The sequence below is a fragment of the Cololabis saira genome, chromosome 18 (genome assembly GCF_033807715.1).
Source record: "Cololabis saira isolate AMF1-May2022 chromosome 18, fColSai1.1, whole genome shotgun sequence".
NCBI lineage: Eukaryota > Metazoa > Chordata > Actinopteri > Beloniformes > Belonidae > Cololabis > Cololabis saira.
In genome coordinates, this window is record NC_084604.1 from 6494967 (window position 1) to 6510043 (window position 15077).

General features: G+C 43.6%; 1 protein-coding gene across 1 annotated transcript in view; it reads left to right on the forward strand.

The window, feature by feature from the left end:
• Positions 1-15077, forward strand: part of mdn1 (midasin AAA ATPase 1) — a 133672-nt gene that overhangs the window by 20549 nt on the left and 98046 nt on the right. Inside the window, exons 11-19 of the mRNA XM_061707359.1 lie at positions 3294-3375; positions 5608-5703; positions 5789-5901; positions 10151-10299; positions 12124-12184; positions 13980-14191; positions 14279-14382; positions 14471-14615; positions 14789-14885. Of these exons, the coding sequence (XP_061563343.1) occupies positions 3294-3375; positions 5608-5703; positions 5789-5901; positions 10151-10299; positions 12124-12184; positions 13980-14191; positions 14279-14382; positions 14471-14615; positions 14789-14885 (1059 nt within the window). The remainder of the gene's footprint in view (positions 1-3293; positions 3376-5607; positions 5704-5788; positions 5902-10150; positions 10300-12123; positions 12185-13979; positions 14192-14278; positions 14383-14470; positions 14616-14788; positions 14886-15077) is intronic.

Consider the following 15077-nt stretch of genomic DNA (forward strand, 5'->3'; position numbering starts at 1 on the left):
GATTTTATTTTTGGGCAAAATCGAACAGCCCTACCCTAGATAGAACCCTGCTGGAGGGGAGAGCTCTGTCCCTGAGGTGAAGCCGCTCAGCACAGCTGTTACACTAACACAATACCCCAGAAAACAAGCAAAGAAGGAAGGAAGGTAGAAAAGAGGAAGGGAAGAAGGAAGGAGAGAGCAGAAGGAAGGGAGAAAAGAGGAAGGAGAGAGCAGGAGGAAAGAAGGAAGGAAGGGAGAAAACAAGCAAAGAAGGAAGGAAAGGAGAAAAGAGAAAGGGAGAAGGAAGGAGAGAGCAGGAGGAAAGAAGGACAGGAGAATGAGGTCATTTTGACCCAAAGACAGTACGAGGGTTAAAGTCAAACTGTCAACCTGCTGGAGACGTTCGGGTGGAACAACTTGGTTGCTCTAGTTTTCACGTAAATGAAAGTCGGAGCGGGCCGAGCGGCGCGGGCCCAGCAGCGCGGGCCCAGCGGCGCGGGCCCAGCGGCGCGGGCCCAGCGGCGCGGGCCCAGCGGCGCGGGCCCAGCGGCGCGGGCCGAGCGGCGCGGGCCCAGCGGCGCGGGCCCAGCAGCGCGGGCCCAGCAGCGCGGGCCCAGCAGCGCGGGCAGCAGGCGCTAAGCCCACAGGACCGCAACAACATTCACATTAAAGCTGTATAATTGCACCAATTATTTGATTGATAAATGGAAAGACGAGTGATCAGGTAACTGGGTGTGTTTCATATTCTGTGCTCCTCTTTAGCACGTGTGCAGAACATGTGGTGTAAATCAGCATCAGTATGAGCAGTTTCTGTACCTTGAAAGACTGCTATAGACCAGGGCTGGGGATCCATTCAAATGTCAAGAACCGATTTAATTCAGAATCGATTATCAAGATTTGATTCGATCCGATATTGTAACTGTATTTTGAGCTGTTGCATGAATGATATGACATTTCATCTCACTTTTATTGAGCCAAGCCTATAGGACTATGCTGCAGAAAGCAGAGTAAAGTCACAAACTTGTTCAGAAGAAAACACACACACACACACACACACACACACACACAAACACACACACACACACACACACACACACACAGAGACTCAGTTCCATCTTTGATACAGCTTAAATACAAAAAAAAACCATAACTGGACTAAAATTACACAATCTATTTAGATAGATATAGACACAGCGGTCTATAACATCATTTCTGAGCTCTAGAACAGAGAATAGACTCTAGTCTCGTTGACAACAACACAAAGAACATTCTAATAGGCAGGTGGTCAATGCTGCACAACATTCTGATAAAGAAATTATTTAAGAAGGTTACACTGACTCACCAATAGTAGTTGACTCTGCCATAACCCAAAATAATCCAGGTAACGTGGAAAACAGGGTAACAGTCCAAACTTTGTACATGCTTAGTCCTCTTTTAAAGTTTAGCGCTCATCTCCTTCATGGCAGCAAATTTGCCGAGTCGGCAAATTGGCTCTAACTGTTACAGCCAATCAGCGTTGGCTCACAGCCCTGATGCGTTCAGGACAGTTGTAAAGTAGGAATTAGCCTACACTGGCCGCACAATGCACATTTTATTGTTATTATAGCCTACAATTTACGATTATATATGAACGTATCACACAAAACGGGGCCCTCTCATTGGGCCCTATGAGCTTGTGGGCCCCGTGGCGACCGCCCCCTCACCCCCCTCTGGCTCCGCTACTGGATGTCAGTGTGTGACAGTCAGGTGGTCAGGTCCCTGCACCAGCAGGGATTCAGGCTGAGACTGTACAAGTACACACCATGTTGTGAACATGGGGATGGGAAGGTGCGACCCCGGTGTCATGGCAACAGGAAGCTTTCTAGCCTTTAAATATCCCCACCTCACTCAGGTTAGATTAGACAGGCTGAAGCTTCGCCTCCCTGAATGTAATTAGCTCTTTTTTTGGTGCTACGATGTTTAATGGATTATTGATTAGTAGGGGTGTAACAATATGTCGTGCCACGAAATTTCGCGATACAAAAACGTCACAATACGTGTCGTGGAGGTGACAACCTGTATCGCGATATTGGGTTATTAATATTAATATATTGTGTTTACTAGTAACGCGCATCCGACCGCGACCGCGGTCGCGGCCCAAAATCTTACTCCGCTCAGAAGAAAGTAGTCCCGTTTTGCGGTCCCGTTTTGAGGTCTGAACCTTTACTTATTTAAGTCTGGTGTAGAGTTAAGCCTTACCTTATTAAATTAAACCGTTTCGGGGTCGTGAGTAGGATAAACACGGGACAACTTCTGCGTGAGTTTGCGTGTACTTCAATGTCCGCTCAACAGTGTAGGATTTCAGAACATCAACACAACACCTAGTGCTGTATCACTCCGCCCAATCTAAAACATACTAACAACTGATAAACTGACTAGTGTAATTATAGTCCCTGATTTACAGAATATAAAGAATATATTTATGAAATAATGAACCCTGAATTACCAAAATAACCTTCTTAACAAAAATAAATCTCCTTTTACACTTATAAGGTGAGCATGAATCAATCTTTTTTATGATGTAAAATTGTATTTATTTACTTGTATTTATTTATTCAATTTTAGTTGTTAAATTTCTGGAAAAGAAAAAAGTCAAGTCATACATGAGAGAAACTATTCAGTTTGTGGCAAAATATTTTTACTTGTATGAAACTGAAGATCATAATGCAAACCTGACATTTACTTTTAGTTCAGTTTGTGGAAAATGGTTGGCCTGGCTTTCTCTTTAAAACTTAAACAGTTATAAAGCATTACAAACTGTAACAATAGGGCAAACACACAGCATTGTTTTGTATTTTGTGTCTTTCAAATAAAAGACCATTTTTTCCAGTCATATGTTCCTCATTCAAGGTTGTTAAATAAATACTGCTATAATATCGTATCGTTATCGTGACCTCAATATCGTGTATCGTACCGTATCGTGAGATTAGTGTATCGTTACACCCCTATTGATTAGCTTGAGCACTGAACGATTCTGCAATTGTGTTTTGGGTTGGTTCTGATGCTCGTGAACTGAAAGTAACGTCTAATTCAGTCACGCTGAAGGTCAAATGTAAAAATAATGTTACTGTTCATTACTGTTTGGCTGCAACAATTTCCTTCCCAGAGTTCCTCAGGGTCATTTCATCCAGTTCCTCCCCGTCTGAGAGCATTACTGTCCTCGCGTCCATGTGCAGCTCCTCAGTATCCGCCGCTGGATTGCTGATACCCAGAGACGACGTGCTCACTGTCCTCCGTTTGTGTCCTTGATTGATGTCTCTGTCGTCCCTGCACAGGGACCTGCTGAAGTGGTGCACGAGGATCAGTGTAGAATTTGACGGCACATCATCAGCCACAGCACAACACGTCTTCCAAGAGGTTAGTGGGGTTTTTTTTGTTGCTGTTTTTTTATAAGTAAATGACTAAAGCAGTGGTTCCCAAACTTTTTTTGCCAGCCCCCCCCTTTTGTACGTAACCGAATTTTCGAGCCCCCTCACCCGACCCCAACACAGACACACACATCTTTTGCATTCAAATGCGACTGCAATTAATTTCTATTGAACATATGTGCGAAAAAACTGTCCATCTCTGTAAAAATAGATTTTCAACCTGACCAGAGATTGAAACAATAACAAAACAGGAGCCTAAATTTGAACATTTGCTCACAAAAATTACACATTTAATCCCCACATCTTTTCAGTGATGTGAGTGGGCTTGCTTCATGTGTGCAACACATTTCTTTTTTTTTTTTTTCCTTTTTACTGTACAATACAGTATGCATTACTTTCAACATATTTTTTTCCAAAAATAACCAGCTCCCTGAGAAAAAAAAACCAGCAGCAGCTAAACAAATAATCAAAATTTCAACAATTGCTCTGCAAAAATGTCAGCTTTAATCCCCACACCTTTTCAGTGAGTGGTGGGCTTGTTCATGTTACAGATCCTCTCAAACCGGGTTGAGATGAGAGATTACCACATGCATCTACCTCAGTAGCACCGGGTAGTTGTGGGACCTGAAGCAGCAGGTCTTATAAATCTTAATATCATGCAAATCTTAATTTATTTATTTTTAAATTAATCTAATTAATCGTCCCCCCCCCTGCAATAGCGCCGCGACCCCCCTAGGGGGCACGCCCCCCAGTTTGGGAACCACTGGACTAAAGGGATAACTTTCATACGCACCAACTAGGAAATAGTTACATACAACATCAAAGTACAGTAGCTGGATAAGGCTGATTACTACGCTCACACAGAGCCACTTTTTCTAAATGCTCATGTTATGAAATTTTATGATTGGTTCTATTATAAAATCATGCAAATTATGTTCAGAGCAAAATCAAAAATGCTCCCTGACTCAATACAGAGGTTCTTTTCAATTCAGGAGACTCGTTACAATCTTAGAGGTGTCTGCAATTTCCCTGTACAAAAAGCTAAAAAAAGGTATGAAAAGGAGATGTGTCTCCATTACTGGAGTTAAATCCTGCAATGATGCCAACATACATTTAAAAACATGACATTCTCTTTTGGTTTTTAAGAAAATGGATTGACTATCTGTTAATGTTTCTTTGCTTTTCTGTTGTTTCTTTGCTTTTCTCTTCTCTTTTTGGTTTTCTGGAGGTCGGTAGCCAAAAAAAGAAAGTTGATAATGTAGGATAGGCTTTTATAAGCAGTCAGCTTCTGCCTTTTCAGTCATTGTTCAACACATGATTATTGGTTTTGTGTGAAATGTTAATGCTGTGCACAATGTTTTTTGGTGTTGTGTTGTTTTTGTGTTGTCATGACTGAATAAACTTTATTAATTCATTCATATTTGCTAAAAACTGATTTATAAACCCATTGGAGACAGCTGTTATAACCAGGGCTGGGCGATATGGACCAAAAGTCATATCTCGATATTTTCTAGCTGAATGGCGATACTCGATATATATTGATATTTTTTCTGTGCCATAATTGGGGTTTCCCCCAAAGCATTATAGCATAGCATCTCTGTTAGCTTCATTTTTTTCTGAGGCAAACCCTTAAAAAAACAGTCAGTTTTAATACAAAGCCTCGTGCCAAATGTCACACAGGTACCTTTATTAACAGAGGTCTGCACAATATCAAAATGTATAAAACAAATGAAATAAAAATAAACTGCCTGCATATATAGAATAAAAATGCTTATTGAATAAAATAAAACAAAACTACCAGTAACAGGCAGACTTTTCCACTGAGGTTGACAGTTGTGCAAATAACAAAACATTTGTTCAATTCTCAAATAAAACATGTAAATCTCAAATAATTACAAGTCAACTACTGTACATTTTACAGATTTTGTGCCAGGAAAACATTGTCAGGTTTCAGTGATGCCCTGTGGCATGTTACAATGTTCCCACTGCGAGAGGGGTCAGCGTTGATGTTCAGTCAATTTGTTGCAAAATAAGCTATATCGATATAAACGATATTGTCGTACCGTATCGCGTTTGAAAATATATCGATATATATTAAAATCTCGATATATCGCCCAGCCCTAACACACACACACACACACATATGGAGTGTTTGTTTGAAGGAGAGTAAATGCTGCATGTATGATGTTATTGTGCCCCCCCCCCCCCCCCCCCCTCCCAGGCTCTGGACTGCTTCACAGCCATGCTGTCCTGTCCTGCCAGTCGACTGCGGCTGGCCGAGGTCATTGGGAGCAAACTCAACATCTCCAGAGAAAAGGTACCCGGCTAAACGGTAGATCTGAACGTTAGAAGAGGGAATTAGACTCAAACCTTTGTCTGTTTGTTCTGTGTTTGTTTTCCAGGCCCAGCACTTCTGCCAGATGTACCAGCCGGGCATCTCTCTGGCGGAGCTGCAGACCTCGGTGGGCCGGGTGACGCTCACGCGGAAACAGACGGAGGCCGTGCATCTGAGTGTGTAAGTGGGACATCCTGCCCCCCGTTTACACCGTACGGAGGAGGTTGTTGCTGTGTTGACATGCGTTCACTGATTAGACCTGAACGTACGCCTGCTGGTAAATTGAATAAACATCAAATTGATTAGAATTCGGTGGTAAACACAGTCTTGTAATGGCTCGGCTACCAGGACGGGTCCAAATATTCACATTGATCTTCTCCTAAGGTCGATATGAGAGGGGCCGGCCTTTGTCCTGCACACACACTGTGTTTGAGCCATCGGTGTGTGCAGTATTTCCTACTGAAAACAACACCGGAACATTAGGATGCATCATCAAGACACTGATGTTTAACCTTTTATAGATAACTGCATATTACTCCACCTCAAAAAAATGTAAAATCTGCATGTAAATCTCAACATTAATCAAATTGAATCTGTTTATCACACTTTGGATTGTATATCTTGCACCCTGACATCCACTCGTATATGCTGAAGATATTCTGACTGTTGTTGACCAACCTCAGCTGCAGATGTGGCTTTTCTATTTAAAACCGTGTGTTTCTCTACTGGGTATTACTGAGTAAAGACCTGTCAGAAATCTGAATGTGAACATATTCAGGATAGTGAGCAGTCGTCCCAGAGTGGACGTCTCAGCAGGTTCCTCCAACGTCGGACTGTGCACTTGCAAGGGAATCTACTAGAAGCTGGAGCTGCTTCTTAAGCCTGGGATATACTTGCAGTTCAGAACGCGTACGCATCATGGCCGCCACGCGTATCCTGCTTTCATGTGACGCATTGATGTGCACGTTCTCAAAAATACACTGAACGCGTAGCCACCTGCAGTTCTCGCTCTGGCCGCGAGTGGCGCTGGTCCCAGTCCGGTACCAGCTGCGTACTACGTGAGCAACGTTGCGGTTGGTGGTGCACGAGAACGGACGCGAACGGACGTGAATGCAAGCACCAACAGCAAGTTTATCCCAGGCTTTAGACTTAACAGGCCTCAGTTATTCTGTTCATGAGAGTGCAAGTAGAAAAGGACAGAACAAGTAAAGATTGTCGTTGGGGTTGATGGGAAAGAGTCTCTTCTCTGAAGGCAACATGGCAGCATGACTTACCCTGTGTTCACACTGAAAGCGTCACGGGCGTCATAGGCAGCCGGCTGCCATTCATTGTCTATGAAAACGCGTGTCGAGGAGCGGCAGGACCGGCGGGGGCGTCGCGTCAATTTGAAGTTGAAAAATCTCAACTTTATGCAAGTGAGCAGCGGCGCTGCCGAGGCAGCGTCCAATCACATACCGGGATTACCGAAGCGAGAAGTCTCAATGCAGATTGTACTTTCATGTAGACACAAACGTACACTGATTCACATGCGTACAGGAGCAGAGCTGTGCACTAACAAACTTATTTTATCAGGAATTAATATATTTTATCCAGCAAACTGACATTTTTGCTGATTTGACTGCTGTTTTTACCTGAACTGAGGATGGTTGAGGAGCTGGATGGTCCCAACGATTTTATTTGCTACATTGATCCAACGAAAAATAATTAAAACCCGTGCTTATTAATCACAAAACACAGGTTAAACATCATGACCAAATCCGCTCCGACCCGGTGTGTCAGTGTTCACCGCAAACAAACTGCAGCCCAACAGCAGTAAGCAGTGAAAAGAAACGTCAAGTAGGCTGTTGCATCGCAGTGCAGTGACTTTCTGTCCAAATGAAGACTGATTACAGAAAACTGGTAAAAGAAAATACAGTTCCATGTTTTACCTTTTTTTTTTTTCATAATAAGCCCTGTAATATGCTGCTCTTGTAAGACACTCTTGTTACTGACATGTCATCATCATCAGCAGATCAACAGCGCCCCCCGGAAAACTTTGTGCCTCAAGCCCCACGATGCGGTTTGACGTACATGCACGAAAATCGCTACACTGAATTATGAACTGAACTGAATTATGGTTCCGCGTTAAATCGAGAGCGTAGGGTCGCGGTACGGTGTGCGTCGCCGCGTACCCTACGCCGTCGGTTATGCGTTGGTGTGACGCGGAACCATAAATCAGCCTAGGCGGATTTATGGTTCACCGGGAGCAACGGCTCTGGCGGTAGATGTTGATCCACGGACCAAACTTGTTAAGGAGCATCAAAGTCACTCTTATCTACGCGGAAATAACGCTAAAATATAAAGAAGGCGTCCCAAAGTGTGATCTATGGTGAAATAGGAAAATTAAGATGTGTACGGTGTATGTGTAGGCTGTTCCCACTGTTCCCTCCACTTCTGCAGCGCAGCTTTAGCCCCGCCCACTGTAGCGTTAGCCCCGCCCACTGCAGCTTTAGCCCCACCCACTGTAGCGTTAGCCCCGCCCACTGCAGCTTTAGCCCCACCCACTGTAGCGTTAGCCCCGCCCACTGCAGGCTCAACAGTACATGCCGCTTTCAGTGTGAACGCACCAAACAGAGAGATGCTGGCGTCGGGAGATTTTTGACGCTTTCAGTGTGAACGCAGGGTTAGGCTTCTAAAGTTGCATGTGAACAAACGCCAGGGCCTCCATGACAGCAGGACTTTCAGTTCAAGAGAAATAAAGTTATTTGTGTTGCACAAATTTACAGCAACGTGATATTCAAGTACTTTACAAGGAAATTCAAGTTTAACATAAACACAACAAAAGTCCCATTGTAGTTTTATTTATAACGCAATATTTCAATTAAATCAAGTGATTTAATTCAATTCCATTTCTAATGGGCTTCATTGTAATTCAGCCCTGTTCATTAAGTGTGTCCAGCTTGTTGCTTTGCTGCCACAGGACTCGGCTATCTCGCAGTCGGAGTTGACAGAGAACTTGTCTAGGTATTATTTTAGTATTCTTCCATCTGTCCTGCAGCGACAGCTGGGCTGAAACCGGGTCATACAATAGCACAGTCATCCAGAACACATCAGCAGACGTACAACAATCATTGGTGAAGAAAAGAATCGATGGGCTTGGACGGTTCAGTCAAAGTTCAGACCTCGATTACATCATCACACTGGATTAATTTTTAATGATACAGAAAACTTTTAGAGTTGTTTCCACGAGAGGCGGGTGTAGGAGTTGTTGGAACATTTGAGATCTTCTTTGAAAACACGGTGTGGACCTGTGAGACACTGAAAGTTGATCCGTGGTTGTGTTGGCTTCACACGAGGCCTGTAGAGAACCTGATGGTTAAGCTGGGCAGACATGGTGATATTTTAAATGGTTTGATTCAGCCCCATCTCACACTGCACGACTAGATCGCTGAGTTCAAAAGTTCACAGCCCACGATTTATGTTCTCACACTGTACGACCCGATGCTCTGAAGCTCCGTCTGCTCACACTATACGAGCATCCTGACTCGTCTTTTTCTCCTAAAGGCTGAATTATGGTTCTGCGTCAAAACGACGCCGTGTCTACGGCGTGTGGTTTTTGTACACGCAGAGGACACGCCGTCACATGCGCCGTCACTGACGTGCACCTCCCGAAAATTGTAACTACGCGTCGAGGAGACGCCGACCACACGCAGACCGAGAGGGCTGTGATTGGTTCGTTTGAAAGCGAAGCATTTCCGGTTTCCGGTTTGAATCAGTAGTGAACTTCCAGGGCTTTTTTCTTCGTTTATATGTGATTTTTTTTGTTTTTGTTTTTTGCACAATAGTTGTCCTTATTTCTTTGATTTACTGTGACCGGAAAAAGTCGGATAAACCATTCAGAAAAAGATCGCTAACTAGTGGCCGCGGGGGGTACTGCACCGCGACCAAATGGAGAGACGGAGAACTCTGAACGATTCGTGACGGCGTCACGGGTGCGCCGTGTGCTCTGCGTGTGTGTGACGCAGAAGCATACCCGCACCTTAAAGCCGCGTGCAGGTGTGTTTTTTCCAGAGAAGAACATAGTTATGGGTCGTTGTTGTCGCTCTTTTTTCTTCTGGGCATAAAGATTCTTCTAAACAGACATGCCACCATGGATTATATCTGAGACTGTAATGAACGATTCATCAAAGGTCCCGTTCTTGAGCTGCTGCTGAAGCTCATTGGCCGTTCTCAGCTTGTTGCTAAGCAACCAACGTTATTGACACAGGAAGTGAAGAAGCGGGGAGACCGTTTAGCCAATCAGAATGCAGAATGATGCACAATGTAAATCCGTGAAGCAGCGAGACGTGAAAGGTGAACCGCGTTATAGCCAGGGATTACTGAATATGAAATGATTGATTAAAGGTGCTAGTTTGACTGCAAGCTGTTTTTTTTTTTTTCCTGATGAAAGGGACACCCAAACGTTTGCTGCCACGAGACCTTCTGCTGTCCTGCTGGAGCAGCTGGCCGTCTGCGTGGCCAAGGGAGAGCCCGTGCTCCTGGTGGGAGAGACGGGGGCGGGGAAGACCTCCACCGTGCAGCACCTGGCCAGAGTTACAGGTGAGACCCGGTTGGATCATACAGAAGGAGCAAATGAGTGGCAGTGAGCTCCGTTTCCCTCCAGCCTCTCTCTGAGGCCCCGTTTACACGGAGCAAAAACGGTGGCGTTTTCATTCGTCTTGGCTGTTCTTTTATAGGGGTGTAACGATACACTAATCTCACGATACGGTACGATACACGATATTGAGGTCACGATAACGATACGATATTATAGCAGTATTTTTTTAACAACCTTGAATGAGGAACATATGACTGGAAAAAATGGTCTTTTATTTGAAAGACACAAAATACAAAACAATGCTGTGTGTTTACTCTATTGTTACAGTTTGTAATGCTTTATAACTGTTTAAGTTTTAAAGAGAAAGCCAGGCCAACCATTTTCCACAAACTGAACTAAAAGTAAATGTCAGGTTTGCATTTTGCATCTTCAGTTTCATACAAGTACAAATATTTTGCCACAAACTGAATAGTTTCTCTCATGTATGATTTAACTTTTTTCTTTCTAATTTAACAACTAAAATTAAATAAATAAATAAATAAAAGTAAATAAATACAATTTTACATCATAAAAAAGATTGATTCATGCTCACATTAGAAGTGTAAGAGATGTATTTTTGTTAAGTTTATTTTGGTAATTCAGGGTTCATTATTTTATAAATATATTCTTTATATTCTGATGTAAATCAGGGACTATAATGACACTAGTCAGTTTATCTGTAGTTAATATGTTTTAGATTGGGCGGAGTGATACAGCACTAGGTGCTGTGTTGATGTTCTAAAATCCTACACTGTTGAGGGACATTAAAGTACACTGGTACACAGCAGAAGTTGTCCCCGTGTTTGTCCTACTCACGGCCCCAAAAAGGTTTAATTTAATAAGGTAAGGCTTAACTCTACACCAGCCTTACATAAGTAAAAGTTCAGAGCTCAAAACGGGACCACAAAACTGGACTAGTTTCTTCTGAGTGGAGGAAGATTCTGGTCCGCGGGTCGAGGTGCGCGTTTCTAGTCAACACAATAGATTAATATTAATAACCCAATATCGCGATACACTTTGTCACCTCCACGACACGTATTGTGACGTTTTTGTATCGCGAAATTTCGTGGCACGATATATTGTTACACCCCTATTCTTTTACCAAAAAAACGAAGCTCAAAGTCACCAAAAACCATCATTTCTGAAAACTCCGGCCAAAGTGGAGATTTTCAAAAACTCTGTCTTCACGTTTGCTTGTAAACGGAGGGAAGCCGACATTTAGTCTTCAGAACGTCACATTATTCAACAGAAACGTCACCAGCATCATGTGTGTGACCTGTGTTTACAATTTGTTTGGCCACCGTCAATATTTTCTGGTATTTTACCTGTTTTATATTCTAACGTCACACTTAAAAGTAACTCCACTTCTCTGTCACTCCAAACGAAAGACTGTCGTTCCGTCTTGGAAGTAACTTCTCAGTCAAGGCTGATTTATGGTTCCGTGTTACACCAACGCAGAGTCTACGGCGTAGGGTACGCGGCGACCCGCACCGTATGTAGGCTACGCCGTCGATTTAACGCGGAACCATATTATTCAGGCTTCACACGTGTCATTTGTTGACGTTTTTTTTCCAGGATTCTGATTAGCTAGCATGACTTTACGCTTCTGCAGGTATGGATGCTCATAGCACCTTAACAGCATATTTATGCAGGTTCTCGTAAACGAGGATATTTTTTTAAACGTAGAGGGGGAAATATCTGTTTTTGTAAATACCCGGCTCCACCTCCACCTCAGCGTTCCACCTGTGACGGCTTGAGGTTGAAATGTTCCTCTTTGTTGAATGCAGGGCACAGGTTGCGGGTCGTGAACATGAACCAGCAAAGTGACACCGCCGATCTGCTTGGAGGGTGAGTGACACCAACTATATCCAGATAAACACTCATATTGGATTTTGTGGAGATAATTTAAGTCTGAAATGTCCCGGAGAAGTAGTGAAGCATTAAGACACTGCAAGTCTTAAAGCTCCAATTGGATATTTTCCTCAGATACGATTTTTTTTGTTTGGCTGTTCACATCATCTTTTAAAACGTGGCCTATATCAGATTCCAGTGTGAACTGTTTGTAGTTCAGAACTGACCCGCACGGGCAGAAGAACAATAAGAAAGAGGGCAAAGCCAACGATTGGAACTACGGCAGGGATAAATAGTGACAAATGTCCAGATTCACACTGCGGCCGCATTGAAAAAAAATCAGGCTTGGGTCTGATTCAGAACCACATATGGGAGTGGCCCAGATAAAATGATTAAAAAAATCCCATCTGGGCCAGATTTGAGTGTTCATACTACTCAGAATCAGACTTTAATGACAACATTTGAATACAGTTAACACCGTTGGCGACATAGTTGTTATAAGGCGCACATTTTTCCAAATGAGAGTAACACTGGGATAGAGGAGGGAAAAAAGGATCTGCACACTGTGTATAAATACACAGTGTCAAGGTGCAAAAAATACCTCAGCATCGAAAAGAAACAACATCATGACGAAGACTTGCATGTGTATGGGGGTCTGTTAAATTGTTAACGTATATATTTCTGGTTCATATCTCATGTTCTTTAGTGGTTAAAGGTGTTAACAGGAACTTAAAAAAATACAGAAAGTAATGGCAGTAATGAAATTCAGGTAAATAGGCAAGGCAAGTTTTTTTGTATAGCACAATTCAACACACGGTAATTCAAAGTGCTTTACATCAACATTAAAAGCAGCAAGACACAATTAAACAGTAAATAACAAATAAAATGAAATAAAATGATAAGAAAAGAGGTAAAATAATAAAAAGCACAAGTTGTTAAAAACAAGGGCAGTAGAGTACAGCAAGTATTTAATTTAGGAGTACGCTTGAATAAACAGTAATGTTTTTAGGCCTGATTTAAAGGATCTACAGTTGGAGCAGACCTCAGGTCTACAGGAAGTTTGTTCCACCGGTGAGGAGCAGAATAACTGAACGCTGCCTCACCTTGCTTGGTTCTTTATAAGTTAAAGGTCCTAATAATTGTTGGTTGGTTTAAGTATTGTTTTTGAGAAGAGCGTTAAATTACGGTGGCCGAGACCCGCCATTGCTGAAAATAAAAGTAACGCTGCAAACAGAAACAAACGCCACTGCAAATAAAAGAAACGCTGCAAACAAAAAGAAACGCCGCTGCAAATAAAAGAAACGCTGAAAATATAAATAAACCCTGCTGCAAATAAAATAAAAAAATGACGCAAATAAAAAAAGCCACAACAGAAGTTCTTCTCCTCTCACCGGGAATTCACTTCGCTTTTTTATTTGCAGCGTTTCTTTTATTTGCAGTGGCATTTTATTTTATTTGCAAAGCGTTTCTTTAATTTGCAGCGGCGTTTGTTTCTGTTTGCGGCGTTACTTTTATTTTCAGCAATGGCGGGTCTCGGCCACCGTACTAAATATTGCTAAACTTGAGTTGGAGAAGAATACCGACAACCTGTTATTAATCTTGTCTATTGTTGTTTTTCCATGACAAGATGATGGTGCAAAAGCACTAACCTTTGCACATGATGCTTGTACACCCCCAAATTGTTAATTTTTTTAAATTCCAGCCCTTTTTGTGGTGCCAGAGCAGCACTCGTGTGGTCTGGTGTGTGCTGGGGGAGGGCACGTGTGTTTTTCACAGCCGTTGTCTCTTGCAGATACAAACCCGTGGACACCAAGCAGATCCTGCTCCCGCTGCGCGAGGCCTTCGAGGACCTGTTCTCCCAGACGTACTCCAGGAAGCAGAACCTGACCTTCCTGGGCCACGTGCAGACCTGCTTCAGGGGGAAGCGCTGGCAGGACCTGCTCAAGCTCATGGACCACGTCTGCAAGTCTGCTCTCACCAAGGAGCTGCAGGAGAAATCCAATGGTACGTAGTAGCAGATGAAACATTGATGAGCGAACTTGTGCTTGTGGTGTGATGAAATCCTGACTTCTTCTTCTCTTTCTCGTGCAGTGGTGTTGCTGCGGGAGCAGTGGGAGGTGCTGGCTCTGAAGCTGAGTCAAACCCAGCAGCAGATCCAGGCCTGTGAGACGGCCATGCTGTTTGCTTTTGTGGAAGTAAGGACATCAGAAACTACGTGCGGATGTGTGCTCGCCCCGTTCATGCGTCCACGTGCTCAGCTGCTCTGACCTTTGTGTTCCTCAGGGGACTCTGGCTCAGGCGGTGAAGAAGGGCCACTGGATCCTGCTGGACGAGATCAACCTGGCGGCAGCCGAGACCCTGGAGTGTCTGAGTGGACTCCTGGAAGGAAGTGGAGGATCTCTGGTGCTGCTGGATCGTGGGGACACTGGTGAGAGCTGCTTTTACTCACCAGGCTGGGTTGGGATGTGCATTAGTGGAACTTTTTTTTTTAAATACACCTTCCATCCCCCACCCTGCTTCCTCGTATATGGATTTAGCTTTTAACTATCACTGCCTATGTTGATTAGACTGACGTGATGTGTTTTGTGGTTTCTTCAACAGAGCCCCTGGTCCGGCACCCTGACTTCCGTCTCTTTGCTTGCATGAATCCAGCCACGGATGTCGGGAAGAGGAACCTTCCTCTGGGTCTCAGGAACAGGTGAGACGAAGCTCAAATCTCCACCTCAAGGGAACCGTGACAGACTGATCCATGAATGTTCCTCTTAGTTTACGCTGGTGCTTGAAAGTCGAGGGCTGCGTTGGGATCGGGTCCCCCCGGGTCCCGCGGGAACCAACGCAGATCTGGCGGGAGCAGGAGGTTTGAACTTTGCTGCGTGCGGCTAAAAAAACA